Below are 19,307 nucleotides of genomic sequence, written 5' to 3' on the forward strand. Positions count from 1 at the left end.
TTGGAACGTTTCAATCCCAGTAAGGGCAGCAAACACGCGAGGCCTCGATTATCCCCGAATTTCCCGCGAACCTCTCGCCGAGTTAAGGAAGCCGATATTTCGTGAAAAAACTCGCGTCAGTTTCATCAGCGGGATTCGGCGCGCGTAGCGGGAACCGCCGAAAAAAAATTCCGGGGCATATCCTCCTTCGGCAACGGTCCCTGTCCTTCCACCCTGCCCGTGAGTGGTTTTCGACCACGTGAATCCGACGAACGAGTACCTGGCTTGAAATCCTGACGTCCTGACGTGGCACTGCGCCGACGGACTGAGAGGTGGTCGCTGCACGGGCGCAGCCATCGCCAGCTTCCCGAGCTAAGCTCAGCACATTGCTGTGTGCCTTCCGGCTTACCACCGATAATGTTTTCATATTGTGCCCGCGAATGTTTACGGCGTGCCAGCTGCATTATCCAGCCGCTCCTTCACGGTTTCCCGCTCGCTCGCGATTCTTCCCGGAGACCGGGTGGCGGACTTAAGTCCTTTCGACGTTTTTCCAGATCGGTGGCCCCGTCCCCCCACCCCCCTTCTCGCGACGGGTGCATCCGGTAACCGCCTCCGGCGCTACATTGTGCCAAAACGTGTCTCCTGGCATCCGAGCTGCCACAGCTTCTCGCTCTTCGGTAGCACGAGAACGAGCTTAAAAGCAGTGGAGGACTCGCGGCTTGCCTCCCGGAAGAGAACTTGAAAGGAACCACGAAAAGGGACACTCGACGCGGCTCGAGTGCTTTCCTCGGCTTACCCGTTTGTCTCCAGCCATGTCGGCTCTGTTCCTATCCACGGCTGCCTCGTGTACATCTGTCCTTCCCAGCGACGACGATTTTCGGTTCGCGAGCTTTCGCGCCGATTCGCTCACCTCGCGATTGGACGACCTTTCGAGGCCCTTCCGACCCGTCTGTGAGGGCAACCGCTCTGCACGGCCGGATCGATGATCGCCGAGCTGATTAGAAGTACACGTGTCGCCTCGCAGACGGATCGGGCTGTTTGGTGATAATTAAGGGAATCTTCCTTGAGAGCGGAAGACGACTGTTTCTTGACCCTGGAGAGGATGTTCCGCTCTCACATGGTATAAGAATCCACAGAAATGGCGAAGACAAGGGAAATTTAACTTAATAGCTCCAGTGGTTACGGTTAGTTAAATTCTGATTACCTTTAAACGATACGGTAAGAAAGATATGTGGTCGAAGTGACAATTGAGTAAAAAGGTCATACCTGACCATACACGCGGTTCACCGATGGTGGCACGAGTCCCGAGAAGAATTCAGGATTTGAAGAAAAATGCTAATCGCTGATTGGTGCACCCTTTGGTCAGCGAAATAATGTATAATTCGTGACAAACTCTACAGGGAAATTTGACCAACAACCATCGTATCGAAACGTACCGCTGTAACATTCTAACCTCTTCAATGTACTTTTGTAACATTCTAACCTCTTCAACGTACTTTCGTAACATTCTAACCTCTTCAACGTACTTTTGTAACATTCAAACCTCAGTTGTTTCAAACATTTATATTAATTATATTCGTTTCCACATTTATATTAATTATTAAACTCGTCTGATTTATATTAATATCCACTCGAGATTAATTTCCCAACACAAAGCAGAGCGAACTTAAAAAGCATCTTTCGCCAAGTTGTTCTAGAGTAATTATTACTTCGCACCGCACGACACGATAGAGTCTACAGGGGCACCCTAAATCACTGATAGATGTTTTGATAGTTTTGTCACCTCGACCGAGGTTATGGTTAATATAAACCGGGATGTTAGATTTTTTGATTGTCTTGCAGCGTCGATAAAAAAGTTTAGGGCCTTGAATCTTGGACTACCTGGTATCTGTCAATGTATTTCATTTTATTCTATTTTCAATTGTGATAACATAGGTAACATCAATGAAGAACTGTTATGCATATTTAGCTACGAATGAAAAACTTGATCGATCTAACGAGAATTTGTTTCCCGTGTCTTGTATCGTTCTTTCTAAGATTAACGATCGTAACCCTGGGTTTGCGTTACCTTTTGGACGAAGAGTGCCATTTTTGACATCGTCGTTTGCCACGTTTCCAGTTTGTTCGGTTTCTCATGGTCTTGTGCACGGCTGGCAAACATCAGCTAATTTTCTTTGGGGAACAACCGTACCGCTCTCAAGAGCAGTTGACGCGTCGTAAGCCTATACGCAGCGACCAAAGGGATCTTAATTTGAGAGCCAGTTTTTTCCGAAACTGAGAGACTCTTGTGCAACGTCTGCGGAGCTTGAATCGGTCTCGTAGGTCCAGCGCAAATTAGGAAAACACCAAGAATTTCAAACGCCTAAATGGAGATCTAGATGTTTAGCAGAGTATTCAAAATAGTACCTAAATTCCGATGGCAGAAAAATTCAACCGTTTTAGACAGAACAAGCCTACCTTGCGAAGACATACTCAGCTCGCAAAGAATAAACCCTGCAAAAGAGTCGACCAGTTTTCTTAGAATCTTTTTAAACTGAAAACGTTTGACAAGTTCGGTCGTCACTGTGCCTATTTAAAATAATTTAATTTCAATGTTGTGTATAGAAAGAAATATTCTGTTAAACCGATAGTCATTTGTTAGTCACCGAAAGGGGCGGGTCTTCGAGAAAGTATTTAACCGACACACACGTGCAAATTCTCTACAAATTCCGAACGAGGAAACTCGACCACGGACACTTAACACCAGACGACGAGCTACGACGACCATAAATTAAGAGGCGTCTCTCGACTACCCTGAACACTTGCCTGCTTTTTTTCGAATACCTTTCACCTCTTTCCTCGCTTACATTTTCCTTTCCTTGATCTGCTTTATACGTGTTCCTTCACTTTTCTCAAAACCCCTTGCTTCAGCTTCTCCGATTAACCTAAACCCTGACTAATCGCACACTTTCGCCTTCAAGATTCCGATTTTTCTACCCACTAAAACGAAAATTTTAGCATTAACTACTACCAGATCGTTTGACGTTCTTCGATACTGAAACTTTAGATACGGTCGTTTAAAATCTACAGTAGAAAACGAGTAGAATATCATTATACATCGTTTGAAACAAATTTCTTTCTCTCTCGTTGTACCAGATTTTTATGTATTTTATATATATATTTTTTCATTGTAGCAGAGTTTTTTGCAAAATTCATGAGAAGCAAACTTTTCGAAGATCGTAAGTTTTTCGCGACTAAAGTACTATTTTTCCACTCTTCTGTGAATAGAAGAAATTGGGAAGATTGATCTTCTCAGTCCCTTAACATTTTCAATGTGTTTAATTCTGATATAGATAATTTGAGGTCATATTTTATAATAGAACTTTAACTGCACTTTGCTTCTTTACAGATTGTCTCGTTATTATTTCATTACGTTTCTAGTTTCTTCTCCCTTTCTGTCTTTTATACTCCATATTTGCAAATCGTGCAATAATGTAAAAATAAATAAATAAATGTATACGAGTTGTAATAAACTCCTTGGAACATTTTATGCTACTGTACTGTAGAAAATGCCACTCGTATTAAGTCAGAAGTTTTATTCGGCCTTCGTAAGATCTGCGACTAACAAGGAACATCCGCGAAGCCCCCCCCCCCCCCTCATGTTGATGGAACATTACAGATTTGTAGAACAAATAAAAATATAGGATACGTATTTCTTTTTGCGACGATGATCAAATTTAAACCGTAAAAGTACCCTCCATGCATGCTTTTGCTTTTATGTGATATTGCTTAAGTTTTATCGAGGAAATTTGTTAAAAATAATATTTATACTTTAGAAACTAAATTTCAAAATCGAATTTAACCAAAATTCATAATCCTTTCTTGAAAGTTAACAGGAGGGGGCATGTTTATACAGAGTGTTTCATAAAATATACATATACGTGAAGATACCTTAGCATACAAAGTAAATAAAAACTACTCGTATAACCTTTTCTATCGTGTATTATTATCTTCGGGTTAATACCGTGTTTATGAAGCTGCTCGTCTTGGATGATTTAACAAAAAATATTAAAAATTCCCAAAGCGTATTTTTATTAAGAAAATTGTCCAATTCTAGAACAAAATAGATGGACAGAATTGAATTCAATAAATTACAATCCCAAGTTTAAGATAAGAATTACCGAAACTTTAAGAACGACTGCAATTTGTAAAGAAAATTACACGGAAAAGGTTTAAATTATTTTTCCGCGATGAATCTGTCTCGTCAATTTTCCACTAAAAATGCTACAAAAGCAATTAAGCTTGAAACCGATGTGCAAACGAAGCGTAGCAACTTCATTCTGGGAGCAAAGGTCAATCGATAAGAAAATGTAACCGAAGAGGACTTATAATTAATAGAGCGTTAGATCTAACCGAAATTGACATTTTATACGAGCACGCGCGTATGGTATCTAACTGTAAGACAGAAGGTAGGTGTACCATAAAGTATGAGAGTACAACATATGGCAATTAAGCTGGAGAACGATAAGGTATATCGAACAAATATTTGTACGGTGATGCCTTTACCTTCAATCCAGCGGATAGAACTTTTTGTACCTTATCAACGTTACACGATTCGAGATTCGGGGAAATTAAAACTAAAGGATCACGAAAATAGATTAAATACAGCGCGCTATCTCAGAATGAAATTGGAAAGTTTGTGACGCATTCTTATAGAGTGAAACTATAATAAATATTTTATTATTAAAGGATCGCTCTTCAAAGTGTGGTAAGAGTCGAATTAAGTGACTTGGAATTTATTTAGATACACGTTTAAAACATAAAACACAAATACGAAACGTGTCGATATTATAATATCAATCAAATCTCGATAGTTGCAAGAAAAAGGAACTGAAAACATATATATCGAGGTAACCAATCTGAAAAGACTAAGCCCTGAGCTTCGCTCGAAAAATATACCTAACTTTCCTTACCTTTATATGGTCGATATTTAACCGGTTGCATAATCGATCGTTTATCTCTTTTTATCTCATACAAAAGGTCTCCCTATCGAGTATTTCTTAAAGGATGTGTATTCCTTACTTGCAATATTAAACTGATTCGTTATCATTTCTGCTTTATTTCCATTAAGATCTGTCAAAGTGACATTCAACACGTTCGAGGCTCAAATTTGCAATGATTTATTTCCAAAAGCAAATGATTGCCCAATGCTTTGGAATTAAGGACGTGGTCGTTTCTTCGTGTACCCTTTTTTCGGACATTAGGTGCGTCTTTTACATCGAAAAGAACTTTATCTGCAAATCCTACGATGGTCAAAGAACAGAGACGACACAGCGTAAAAGAGTCGAGAAGCTTAACTTTAAGCCGAAGCTAATGAGATTGAAACGCTGTGGAAATATCCTATAACGAACACAAGAAGCTTTGAGTCTTTGAATCAAAGTCCATCTACTTTTCGAAATTAGAAAGGCTCTTAACGGTCGATAGAGTAATGTTTCGGTTGTCGGGCAATGACTGAGAAATATTCGCGACAAGCTGCAAACTTTCCCAAGTAACCAGCTTATATTTTGGTTAGGTCAGATTCTTGGACAATCGGTACTTTATAAATTTCTGCTCGTAGAAGGTACAGGGCTCTTTAATTCTAATTCTGATTCTAATTTTCTTAGTCAAATAAGTTATAATTTAGTATTATTGCATAGAATTGTTTCTATTATCGTGACACGTTACTTGTAAAAATTAATTTTTAAGGGTAACCCAAATTACGGATAATATTTAAGGAGTATTTTACACCCAATAGATTGAAATTTGAAGCAGTCGAGCTTGCCTGAAGCTTGTTTAAACATATTTTATTTACCCAGAGGAAACATATAGCGCAGCTAATGAACACAGGAGACATTCAGATGTGCACAGTAACGATATAATTAATGAACGTGTTGTTACAAAATGGTCGAAGTTGTTTAGAAGCGGTGATTTCTGATTGGAAGGTAAAGAGCGAAAATGGAAGATCGACGATGACGATATTCATGTTAATTGAAAATAGTCATTCGTACGCAACGCGAGATAATGTCAAATTATTAAACATTTTACAGAAATCAATTTCCCTTCATTTAGAGAAGTCTGGGTTAATAATTAAGTGCGATGTTCAGGTCCTATGAAAATTAATCGAAAGGAATTCCTTTTATTAATGAATAATAAATAGGAATAAAATATAGATTATATTGCAAAAGCAGTTGAATTATTAGTTTGGAGAAATTATTGCGAGAAAGGTGTTTTTTGCAAACTCTTATTTGAATAAATATAGTCGGACACTATTGCTAAGTAACCTTAAAATTCAAGAAGCAAAAAATTGACAAAACATTAATTTTCATTTTTTAGAAACGTTCCATAGAGCATAGAAAAGTTATTTTAGGTGCAAATGTACAACCATTCATGATGCATATTTACAAAATTAATATTCAAATTGTTGGCACAGAGTTGTATATTTGTACAAGCTGAAGGTACTTACTCGAACGGGAACAGAACATTATAACAGTGATCGTGTTAAAAAGAGCATGTTCGTGTTCCATTTCAAGAAATCAAGGTAATCTGGAAAGTGAAAGACGTTTGCAAAGTTCGCAAAAAAGTTCCTTTCAACTCTTCGATGCGTTCCATGGAACAAAACATACAGGGAGTCCCAATAATTATGGTGCAACCTAGAAGAAGAAGATTCTTCGTTTTTCGATCCACGTACTACGTGTACGCGTGACTAAGTATTAGAGAACGTTCCAGACTATATATAATTAACATAGTTCCGTAAATAAAGACGCGACACATATCTTCTACAATTTTTTCTATTAGACAGTTACCTTCTAGATTAATTTCATTAGAGCAAACATTCAGGATGTTGTCTACGTTGCAGCATACCGAGCAATGCTCGAGAATCGCAATCAATCAAGAATTTGAAAGTAAATTTTTAAATTGTTTTTCTCAATGACGAAAGATCGTGCAAAAAACCGTATACTACGGTGAGATTGCTGGTGCACATTGTAATTCTTCCGAGAGACCCTTCGATGAGGTGAAAAATGTAGCCTGGAAATGGTGAACTGAAAGCTGTAAAAGTATTTTAAAACTCACCAATTTCTACCAGACAATAACATTCTGGTTGCGTTTGAGTCTGCGTTGCCTCCACAGTGCTAGAGGAAACAAAAAAAAAAAAAAAGAAAAAAAAAACCGAGAGCACTTACGAACTATATAGCTATCCAGCAGTAATCTCGAGACATTGTTCACGGGTGGTTTCGATTGAGCCACATATGGTCGATCGTGGCGCGAGTTTATCGAAAGATAAGTCGAGGCGATTAAACCCGACCCTTTCTCATCCCGCGCACCTGTCCTTCGCACGCCAGTTTTATTTAACACGCTTGGATTTTTACCGCTATTCGGGAAGGTGGTCTCTTTTTATCGAATCGAGGATCGCGTTTCAACGAACGAACGCAACGCTGGTCAAAATAGTGAATTTCACTCTCGAAGAGAGTCTTCCAGGGGTTACGAACGACTTCCACGAATTTTTGGATAATTTACGACTTATTTTGCTTCGATTATGAACTTTCATCAAATTCAACCCTCTGTCTTACAAATTAAGTTTCGATAACGCGTCAATAAGAAGATTGCAATTCTCACTGTCCTCGTGAACGTTAAATTTTCTTTTTAAAGACATTGTGTAAAGGTTTCTTTCCTAATACTTCTAAGAAAATGTATTTCACCGTACCTTACCACGAAAGGGTTAAGAAAGGCGACATTGTACGCGAAGGGGTTAAGAACAGTAGTGAAAATTTAGAAGTAGTGTTCAATCAAAAGTTAAGTAAACGAGAAATACGTAAACAGTACTTTGTATCGATGAAAAGAACGAATGGAACAATAGTTAGATTTATATCGGTGATTTTATAGGATATACAAGACGTAGTCTATTACTTTTACGTAACTTTTGTAAAATCTTTGTTGGTGTCTCGTCCTTGATTGATTGTGAATCTATCGGTATGGCTAATCCAACGAGTTTTGCTTCAGACACAATTAAATGTTGCAATTATATTTCCCAATTTAAATATTTCTTAATAATAAGTCTAGTGTTACTATTTGCGTATATAATCAGTCATTATATTATCCATTTTTGATTTCAACCGCACGGTAACTCTAACAAATTCTACTTTTCTTTGATAATTATAACGAATATTATCTAACGAATTGGTACACGTAGATAATAATTTATTGCGGTAAATACCGTTCTGGAATAACGTGACATAAAATCAAGTTTCAAATCAATTTTATGCTTACTCGGTTGTCTTCGACCGAAACTTTCCACTCTTGTTACGTAGTTTTCTTGCATTTTCCACTCTCTCTGCGTTCCCACTTATCATTAAGGAAATTGCACCGATATTTTTCACCGCCAGTATTAATTCAAAAATATTCAAATTCGATCGATTCGAAGTTGATGAAATTTAACCAAGATCCATCGAAGTATACGTCGATGTATATCCGACAATCGAATGGGAAAGTTTCATGCACGATTTTTCAGAACCTGTTCAAACCTACGCCAAAACTTTCTTTCCAACGATAAACAATTGCTCGAAATATTGGAACGAAAAAAAATGATTACGGTCTCGTTGCGTTGAAAAACTCGCCGGGACAATAAAGAGATATCTCGTGTGAAAAAAAATTTCGAACGAAATTTAAGTTCCAGAGGTCACAAATGACACCGGAAGTCAGACTCGATAGACGTCATCCTGGGATTAAAGGACACAGCGAATTCGAAACGCGACACCCGTGATCGGGCAAAGCGGAAAGCGAGGCGATAGAACGCGCCGCTTAAATTCCCAGTGTGCACGGCGCAATTACATGGTTGGCCAGGTATAATTTTTAAAAATGTTTATTTTCTAAGTGCCCCCCTCCCCCTCCGAGTTACCGAGGGGGAGTCGTTTCCGCGTGGAATCGACTGAATTTCATTTCATAACAGCGACACTTTTACCGCCACGATATTACCGAGCGCGGCGTTCGTTGCCTCAGAAACGTAACGCAATAATCTCGTACGAGCTGATAATAATAATCGTAGACCTAATAATCGTGACCTCTTCCCGGAATGGAAATCCCGAGTACCGCTGTATCGCGTCGCGACCGCGCGAGCTCGCGTTCGTTTCGCGAAATACCATCGTCAAAACGTTCGATCGTCGATGGAACAAGGTGAAACGAAACAATTCTGCGATTGCCGACATTGCTTGTAATGAAAACCGTGACCATACAGGGTATCCCAAAACACGTGGGTGTAATTTCAGAGACGAATTCAACATTTTAAATATGAAAAAAATTCGTATGCAGTAATCCGACACGACCTTCGTTTTCACGTTACGAACGTTTCGTCTTTCGGTGGTCTTTACGACGAAGGATCGTCTTTTTTCTTTAGGTAAACCTGTACAACCTTTCTATTTGTTGTGTAAATATTTCGTAACGTCCAATCAACTACCTCGTTTCCACGTTACGGACATTTTGTCTTCCGGCAATCCTTACGACGAAGGATCGTCTTTTGTCTTTCGGTAAACCTGTACAATCTTTCTATCCTTATTGCGTAAGTATTTTTTAACGTTCGATCAACTATCTCGGTCGTTGGACTTCGATCCTTCGGATTTCTATTCGCGAGTCTAAAGTGTTCGGTTTACGACACACCGATGGATACATCGAGCCATCCTCAGTGCTTATTCGAAGCTACCAGAGAATTCGTACAATTTCACGTTCGAAGACGATCGAACAATCGAATTTGAAAACAAAGTCACACCGAACGTTTCTTCCTTGTTTCAGCGCGCTGAATTCACCTTCGAAGTCACGCCCGTGTGTTTTGGTATACCCTGTACGCGCACTCTTGAAGATTCTCTGCTTCCTGTTTGTTCCATTTATTTGTGATTTCTGACGTATGTTTACATCCGCGGGCGGTACTCGTTTCTCGGGTCTTTACCATTCTCCGAGTTAACGTTTCCAATTTGTCGCGTCTCGTCGGGGAATCTTACGATCACGGGGACGTCTACTGGTCGTTTTAGTAAGCCTTGCCCTTCTTGCCTAAGATTATCTCGCGCTGCATCAGCAACTCCTCCGCGGTGATCTGCACTTGACACCTGTTCGCGTATCTGTGACACTTCAGGCTGTTGCAGCACTCTCGGTCGGAGTTACACTGAAACGAACAAATAAATTCCCATTGGTATCCGGCAGGTGGACGCGAAACGCCGTACTATTACTGTTGCTATAAAATTCAATTCGAGACCGATCGAGGTGAGACTCTCAGCGAGCGGGAACAGGGTCCTCGCGACATCGTCGCGATTGTCCCTTTCTTTCGCGTGGTTAACGATCGTCTGGTTTCTATAATCGGTTTCGAAGTGGACATTAGCAGCCACGAACAGGTGAAAAGAATTTTTCTTATTCTTTTATTTTTACTTACGGAGTCACCGTGTCTACCGCAGCTCTGGGGCGCCGCCATGATGACGGTGGTAGCCAACAAGGTGATAAAGATGTACAGCATCAGTTTGGCCATTTTGCGATGGATTTGTTCCTTGAGAAAGAAATTTATTCTTCGTCACTGGAGCTGTTTCGTTTTGTCACGGCGTGAACAAAATCCTAGCTTCAATAGTGTTATTTAATTACATTCTAAGAACCTTTAATAAAATACAGCAGGTAAAAGTTCAAAATTCGGGCAGTTTTCCTCGGAGAAAATGCGAATCGCTGATTGGTGCACCCTTTGGTAACCAAAATACTATATAAAACGAGAGACTTGACTTGAAATTGACTCGACTCAATTTTGTAGCATTCCAATCTCAGTTGTGTTCAATATTTAAACGAAAGTTATTCGTATTTTAACTCGACTGATTTATTTTTAGTATTCACTCGGGATTAATTTCCCTCGACGTGAAGTGAAACGATCTCAGAAAACATCTTTCGCTCAGTTGCTCCGGAGTAATTATTACTTCGCACCGTAACACGTTTGTTTCTCGTTTCTCGTGGACGTTCTACGCGTCAGGTTCGAGCGCGAAGCAAGATGGAAAAAACGAGAGGCGAGACGCTTCTTAATGCAATTATGTCTTGTCTCGGCACCGTAGAAGGCACGGAACTACAAAGGTCATCCACGGATTCATGGAATTCCAGCTCATTACGCAACCTAACGAACGGACGCACACGCGCGCGCCAGTTTTGTGCGGGCACGGCGTGCACAGGTGTCCATGAATGAGTCATTAACTACTGACCTGACTCGTTCTTGAATAGCGGACAGAGTGACTAAAGTGTACGGTCACGGCCAAACATGTACAGCATCAATCTACTTCACGAAGTGGTTGTCGCGTATTCAACGCGGATAGAACTTTTTAGCTGTTGGTAAAAGATGACGAATAAATAACAGTACCCTGACGCGCGCACGATTAAATTAATTCTGGAGGAAATTTACGAGCCAATTGTGTTCGTCTGTCGGATTGATAAGTTCTGTAATCGAAAGAGTAACGAACGACCATTATCGGGGAGCTAATGTTTGTTTTTTTTAATTCCTCCGGAACAATGTACTTTAATTACACGCTAATGAAAAACACAGAACGGAGAAATAACGGTGGACGAGAAAGTAACAACGATATAATAACGTTTGAGAAAACGTTACACGATGTACTACCGAGAATTCTAAGAAGATTTTCTCCCATTGTGGAAATTTCACTTTTCTTCCTTTTGAAGTTGTCCAACGCGTTTCGATCCTTTTGTTTACCTACCTGATTCGACGCGCAGCGTTTTATTTACTCTTCGTTTCGTTCTAACGTCGTGCAAACATTAAGATTCCGTCGCACCGAATTAAACACCAGAACACTTTGCACAAAGGTACCGAACGTCGAACCGTGTTTCATTTGATTAATCAATTGATCAATCGACGTCCGTTTAGCGGATCGATCTTCGACGTTACGAGCGAATTAACACAACGCTCGCGTTCTCAACGCTTCGAGGACAGTCCCTCTGAGAAACTGCGCATAAATTCTACTCACCAGTAGCAACGGACACGACAACACAGAGCTCTTTCTTAGGAGTGTGGGGCCCAAGAGTTTGATCTTAACTGACTCGACGACTTGCTTCACACTACGCTTTTATACCGCAACGTCGCGTCACTCGGGCAAGTTCCTTAACTCGTGTGTCGCGTATATTGGAAGACTACGAACCGTGTTTGCAAGAATATGTTACATTTCTCGGACATATGACTCACATTTCTTCGCGATTGTAAGGCCCATACGATTATCTCGTTCCTAGTCGAGACTCGCGCTCTTTTGTGCGTAACTGAATAATCATGTGGTTGTTATCGTTCGATACATTTCACTGGCACTGACTTCAGCGATACGGTTTGACCGACATTCAGTTTCGTCGACGCTATGTTTTCACCGACACGTTCCAATCATCGACAAATGACTTCCTCGGCATTCATTTCGTCGACAGTCTGTATTTACCGACAGGTTTGACTTCGTTTTCACCGATATCGGTAGTTATGTAAGAAATGCTTGTTATTATACATATGGATTAAGCTGCGTCGTGTTAACTCGTCGATACAGTTTCTCCTTTGGTTCAGGACAGCTACGTTAAATTGTTCGCGAAACAAACGCAATGAGTTCGACGAGCCAGATTAATTTCAAACAAGTGGCAGAAGTTGTTTTCTCTATTGGTGGAAAACAAAAAATTGTAATCGATGGTTTTACGTGTAGAACAAATAAAAACAGAAGTAAATTGTATTATTAGGTTTGTGAAAAATGTAGCATTAAAGAAAACAGTTGAGAGTATTGTGGTGCTGCAAACACAATACACATATATACACAATTAATATGTAATTGTTATCGCGACTCTTCGCATAAACACATAATCATTGTTCAGAAGCATCACGTGTAGGAGTTATTAAATACTGCAACGAAATCAAAAGTTATCTTTAGTTGCTAACGAAAACTCCTGTACTATTGTTAGAAATATAACTTTTAAAACTGAAAAATCCATTTGATCGTATCTTCCTACGGATGGAGCGTTAAAACAACAAACATTGTGTCTGAGAAAGAAAAATAAACCTGTAGAAGAATAAAGTATCGAGGAAATCAATTTACCAGAGGATTTTACCAAAACGTTGAATCATAAATTTTTGTCGCAATTTTGAGAGAGGAATAAAAAAACATAATACTATTTACAACGGAGAATAATATAAAGATTTCAACTAATACAAAATGTTGAACAATAGAGAGAACGTTCAAAATAATTCCATCATTTTTTAAACAATTGTACACGATAAATGCATTAGTCCGATATTCTATGCCTTATTAACATCAAAAACCGATGATATGTAGAATGTTATTAGAAAAAATTACTCACTTAGCTGAAAAATTACAATCTTTTCTACATTTGACATTATTTTTTTGTCTACATATTTGTTTCGACATTTTTTGAAATTGCTGCAAAATATACGATAAATTTCGCATTTCTTTATGCAAAAATAAAAGGGTACTTTTGTCTCTTGTGCTAAAATGTATGTAGGAATGTTCAACGCAAGATATTGATAAAAAAATGCGGTTCGAATTAAATATTTAGTTTTTTTTGCAAGGCAAATTCCGTGCCTGTTATGCTTGCAATCGAAGAAAGTTCCAAATACATTTATAATACTGTCTTAAAGTTATTATTCTTACTCGAATGTGTGGAATAATAAGAAAATCTAACGGAAAAGTAATTTTCCAAGTACTTTTCCAAGAAGTATAATCTGTTTACAATTATTCACATGATTTTCCTTACACAAACACTTACACTTACACAAAACAACGTCGAAGCTTGGTATCGATGTTAGCAGTCTATATTCAATCAGCATGAAGTTAATTTATGTTTAATAATTATAAAAATTAAGAAAAAACAAGCAGCTATGGAAAACATCGTACAGAAAATATTACGAAATGAAACACTTCGAAAGAAAAAAAGAAATGGTTGTTTGATAGAAGAACGTATTAAAAGAATATTACAGAGCCGAGAAATGTACACTGATATGGACCTTTTAAAGGCATTAGCGCAAAATATATCGCTTTAATTTTATTTCTCCGTATCTGTGTAATTACTGTATAATTGTTTTATATTCTGTATTTTATACGTGTATTTGGAATGTTCGTTGCAGAAAATTAAATGAAATATTATTACGGTTTTTGTTCGTTTGTGTGTACCTGACAAAGGTTACATTTATTTGAAGAAATTCTAATCAATAAAGTAACAATAGAAATTTACTGTAAATAACAACGCTTTATTATTCTCCTTATTACTTTTTATACAAGTAACTGATCGTGTCGAGAACAAAAATTATAATAACGATGAATCTATATTGGTAAGTACGAACGTGTTAATGTTTTGGATAATCAATGTTTTAAATATACATCAGCTATAAATTTGCTTCAAATTTTGTCCATTTGTAAAACTATCTGTTCGCCACCAATTCTCGTTGTCAATTTTGTTGTAAGTCTATAGAGAATGGAGCAAGAGGAGTAAATACGTTGTTACTGTGAGTTACCATTATTTTGTAAGATTTATATCCATGTTTTTTATTTATCCAGCCAGAAGAAATTCATAATAATCATTGCAGATAAAATATTCTCCCCAGATATTGATAAAAAATTATTTCAATTATATCCTGTTCGATGCTTTTTCAGATGACATAAGTTGAATTGGGGAAATGTTTGGTTTACGAGTTATAGCGATTAATTCGAACCGGGTTTCGTTCGCGGTAACGAAATTGACGCGAATGCACGCAACGAAATAAGAGTAACGGTCGCGTGGGTATTCCTATGCTTTGCTATTTGCTGCCTTTGTATTTATTTTAATTTTTCATGTTTTATCATTTCAATTATCTATTCGATAAATATATATGTATTTACTGTTTCAGTATGTTTGCACTGAATGGAGACTTCGAGTCTGTAAAGGATGAATTGTTGAACAATTTTTTGCGAAAAGAGGAGTTTAGAGCAAAAGAAACAATGTAAATTATATGCAGTAAATAATGCATACTTGCAATGTAAAACGTATAGAAATTGTAACACGATGAAAGTATAACATAAAAAATTGTTTCATAAAAAGAGTGTGATAAAATAATTATTTAACGGCAACAATAATCCTGAAGTGGTAATCTCAGAACAATTAAGTGTCCAAATGTTATGCATAAAACAGTTGACAACCACAGTTTCATTAAAAAGAGTAAATAATAATATTCCATCGACGACTATAAAAGAGTTAAAGATATTTACAGGAAGTCACCAATACTTACTGGAAAAATTTTTCATTCACGACTATTTGTTAATTTATAATCACAAATCATATTATGTTTTCATTCCAATACATATTACAGAAAGTACAAATAAATACATTACATCATATTGTTATCAGTGTCGTCACGGTGCACGAACTGTTCGTTGATGTTCTCACATACTGATTCTCATATAGCACTCAGGATTTGAACATTATTTGGATAATTTATACATCTACAGAATTTTTAAATTATCATTTTCCTCGTACAAACCTATTGCATAAGATTCGGATAAAAATATCAAGTAAAAATACATAAATATTTATGTTTTCAGATCTTTTAAATGTACGATTATACACTATACTATTTGCTTTTAAATTATGTTCCTTTAAGTCATAAAATTTTTCGAAGAGAGTTTTCGTATTGATCGAAAACGTTTAACATATTAACAAATATTCACAAGCTATTTAATATGAAATGTATGTACCCTTTTCTATTTAACGAAGCTCATTGAAACCGACTGTAACATTACTTCTATTTTGTCAATACTCGACATTTTTTTGTTATTACTGGGAGAAAGTACTTTTTTGCCATAGTAATTAATATGAATTCTTATCAGATAAATTGAAGAAATAAATTCCGTGAAATAGTGGTAATCCGTGAAAACTATATATCATCTAAAAACAATGATTCTTTTCTATCTATTTCGTAGAATAAGTCAAATTACAATATCTTTATTCAATCAAAAGAAATTTACTGCGATTTTTACCACCTTGCTCCATTCCTTATAAACTTAAGAAAAAATTTATAACGAAAACCGATGACAACATAGGTCTACGAATGTGAAAAATTTGAAGCAAATTTATTATAGAGACACAGTATTTCGTCGATTTTAAGATCATTTCTCACTATCATAGCAGATAAAGCTAATGATCGTACGAAATATGTTCACTAGCAGCACATAAACCCAAACGATAAAAACTTATCTAACTTCGCGCAAGGTTAAAAGAGTAGTGCATAGAAACGATTATACATAATGTTTACCAACAAAGCCTCTCTTATGGAAAAAGAAAACTATTAACTAGTTGGAATTGTATAGAAAGGGAAAATATAACGAAGTGCAATAATTTATAATGTAACGATGCTTTCGAAATGAAATTGTGACTGATGATAAAAATGAAAAGTTCTACGTGAAATGACTATTGCGAAAAATTACGTTGTTTATAATTCGGAATAATCTGTTCTTAGTATCAATATGTTAAGAAAGATTTTCAAGGAATTAAACGACGGAAAAGTGGCCGAACACTCGATTAAAATGGAAAATACGCGACAGTTTACATTCTTGGAAAAGCGATGTATACGTTTCAGCGGTGCATAGATTATTTCTCTTCAACTTACGTTTTCTTGTAAACACGCGTTCGATTCACGTTTGCGCCCATGAACCATTTTGTATTCCCCTCGGCGCTGCTAAGTAACCTTGTTGCTTCTTTTTGAAAACCAAATCAAATCGGTAGCGTTCGTGCAATATCAACGACAACCTCGGTGAAGGAGAGACAAAGGCGAGAACGAAACGATAAGAATATTACAAGCGTCGAATATGAAAATTACAAACCGACGGAGCTCAATCATTTCAATGTTTCGAGTTTGTATTTTTCGATTTCACATTCAAGAGCCGTGCGTTCAATCTTCCTTTTGCGTGTCGGCATATTAACGTTCGAATATTCCGTAATTTTACAATTTTATTGTACGTACAAGGTTTTTTTCGTTCTTTTTTTTTTCTCTTTTCCTTTTTTCGAAAAAAGCTCGTTCTATTATATTACAGTAGCTACAGGCTGTTCTGGGTCTGGCATTTAATTCCGCAGAATAATACCTTCGAGACGCGTATCTCCGTCGTTACGTAAAAATCAAAACCTAACCCGTTCCCGTCTTTCTCTCTTCAACAATTATAATCCGTTCCAATTATACTCTAAACTGTACAACAATTCAAAAGAGGCATCCACCGCGAACATTCTTTTTCCATTCGTCGGTATGAAACGGCTGGAGCACTTTTTGCTTTCTGCGCCGATATTCCATTGACTACATATTGCAGGCTTTATACATTCCATTGATTTCTCGACAAAGCCCTCTTGTTCTTTAATTCGCTTAATAGGAAACAACTGGAAAGAAAACCGAATCATCCGGTAATATTATCCTTTTATCCGTAGACGGTAGCCAAGTGAAAATGCTGATCATTCCTCTTTTTTCTTTTTTTTCAGATCGTTGAGTTCCACCATACCGTGAACTGTGGCCGATCTCTTTCTCCATCCACTCTGTTTTTGAAAAAAAAAAAAAAAAAAAAAAAAAACAGCGAAATAACGTGATAATTTTGTAAGTTTAACTATTTTTGACTCTCATGGACTTCCTGTTTTTTCGTTCACTTTATTTCCAAACATTTATTTGCAAGTTCTTTCTTTTCGAGATACAGTCGTGTCAAGAATAGTTCTCTTCTTGCAACATGACATCATTGGATTGCATTTATTCTTAATACGTAATTAGATAGAAATTATATAAATTGTGCTTTCGAATTTTGTATTATTGATTTTATTAGAATATAGTTTATTTTACTTGGTAATAAATTTCTTCGAATAGGTAAGTTTGCAAGAACGTAAGTAGCTAACTAGTGTAGAAAATAGGAACATTTTAGTAGTGACAACATTTGTCGATGAGTTTGTAAGTATATTATAATATATCACAATTGTAAGTACTTTCGAATTTATTCCAAATTTGCCATCCTAATGAAATTCCAAATTTGATGTGAACTATATTGTTGATACGAACTCATTTCAACAATGAAAATTGTTTGAAACAACGTGATGTATAATGATAATTTCATTTAATAAACAAAAAAGGAACTGAGATGAACCATTTTACTATAATGTACTGTACAAGTTTACCTACCAAAAATTTAACTCATTTTATAACAGTGTCTTATACGATTCTTTGTTGTTGAGAATCAATATCCATGTGAATGTTGAATGAATCCTATATACTAATTAAGACTGATGTCTTTAGAGATAAAAACGAAATCGATTTCGTGATGAAACAGGGAGAAAAATTATTTTTGTTGATAATTATTATGAAGTTATAACAATTAATTTTCGAATTAGTAAATTACGTTCGTTTACGAATTATCATTTCAGTATGAGTGTTAATGCTATTATTGTCATTGAAATGTTCATTAGATTCTAATTTCAAAAAGCTACTAATTGTATTTGACGTTCAAATCGATTGTCGAGCGTTATCATCGTTTCTTTTATTTCTGATGAGTTGTGAATGAAATTAATTAGATATCCAGCTCGATGTAATTGATAGATATAAATGCGATTACTGCATATTTCAATAAGTTTTCAATTGTTCGAAATATTTGTAAATTGACAAATGTGTTTTTTTTTTAATTAACTTTATATATATATATATTTATGGTATGTCTATCTATTGTTACATTATTTAAGCACGTTGTAGCGTTTTTGGGAGACATATAAAGTATATCTTATCTTCCGAGAAATCGGAAGAAGCAATAGCAAATGCTGTCGATGATAAGAATGAGATACATAATTCTAAGGAACGATTCTTCGATGACTTGGTCTCTGTCAAGGATTACCTTACTCGTTAATTGTAACATATAACTTCTCTTACCTTCACTGAAGATGTTTATTTAAATAACAAATAATTTAAGAGAATGAAGATATTTTGGGGGTTATACGAATAGGTTATACGAAAAAAATGAGGAAAATGAGAATCAATCTGAGAATCTTAAATGAAATGACACGAAATGACAACACAATTTAATTTCCCATTATGATTCATCGATTAGTCGTTTGTTTTTTTTTATAACAATCGTTCGAAATCCCAAATGAACGTTCAAAGCTTCAGCTTTAAAGTGCATATCATCGAATGAAAATTTCGAAAATCGTCATTTATCGTTTATACAGGAACTCAACGCATTAATTAATGGAGTGTATTCTTTTATCTATGTATAAATTAAACGTATTAAATAGGTTCACTGATTACTTTAAATATTGTATCGAAAATA

At 36.7% G+C, this 19,307-nt stretch overlaps 1 protein-coding gene and 1 long non-coding RNA gene across 12 annotated transcripts; one reads left to right on the plus strand and one right to left on the minus strand.

Moving 5' to 3' along the window:
* Positions 1-9,845: 9,845 nt before the first annotated feature.
* LOC143146434 (omega-conotoxin-like protein 1) lies at positions 9,846-12,139 on the minus strand. 2 transcript variants are annotated; one of them, XM_076310748.1, is made up of 4 exons: positions 11,982-12,019; positions 11,208-11,328; positions 10,409-10,519; positions 9,846-10,144 (listed from the first exon to the last, which is right to left on the minus strand). In XM_076310748.1, the coding sequence occupies exons 3-4, from the start codon at positions 10,499-10,501 to the stop codon at positions 10,010-10,012; spliced, it is 228 nt and encodes a 75-aa protein (XP_076166863.1). In that variant the 5' UTR covers positions 10,502-10,519; positions 11,208-11,328; positions 11,982-12,019; the 3' UTR covers positions 9,846-10,009. The 2 variants fall into 2 exon arrangements, with proteins under 2 accessions (XP_076166863.1, XP_076166862.1); XM_076310747.1 differs by lacking the exon at positions 11,208-11,328 and having other exon boundaries at positions 11,982-12,139.
* On the plus strand, positions 11,724-18,064 carry LOC143146433 (uncharacterized). Of its 10 annotated transcripts, none has more exons than XR_012991939.1 (3): positions 11,724-14,323; positions 14,646-14,803; positions 14,879-15,521. It is a non-coding gene; the product is annotated as an uncharacterized LOC143146433 (long non-coding RNA). The 10 variants fall into 10 exon arrangements; XR_012991937.1 differs by having other exon boundaries at positions 14,646-14,768; XR_012991940.1 differs by having other exon boundaries at positions 11,724-12,474; positions 12,554-14,768.
* The last annotated feature ends 1,243 nt before the right edge of the window (positions 18,065-19,307 follow it).

This window comes from Ptiloglossa arizonensis, chromosome 4 (genome assembly GCF_051014685.1).
Source record: "Ptiloglossa arizonensis isolate GNS036 chromosome 4, iyPtiAriz1_principal, whole genome shotgun sequence".
NCBI lineage: Eukaryota > Metazoa > Arthropoda > Insecta > Hymenoptera > Colletidae > Ptiloglossa > Ptiloglossa arizonensis.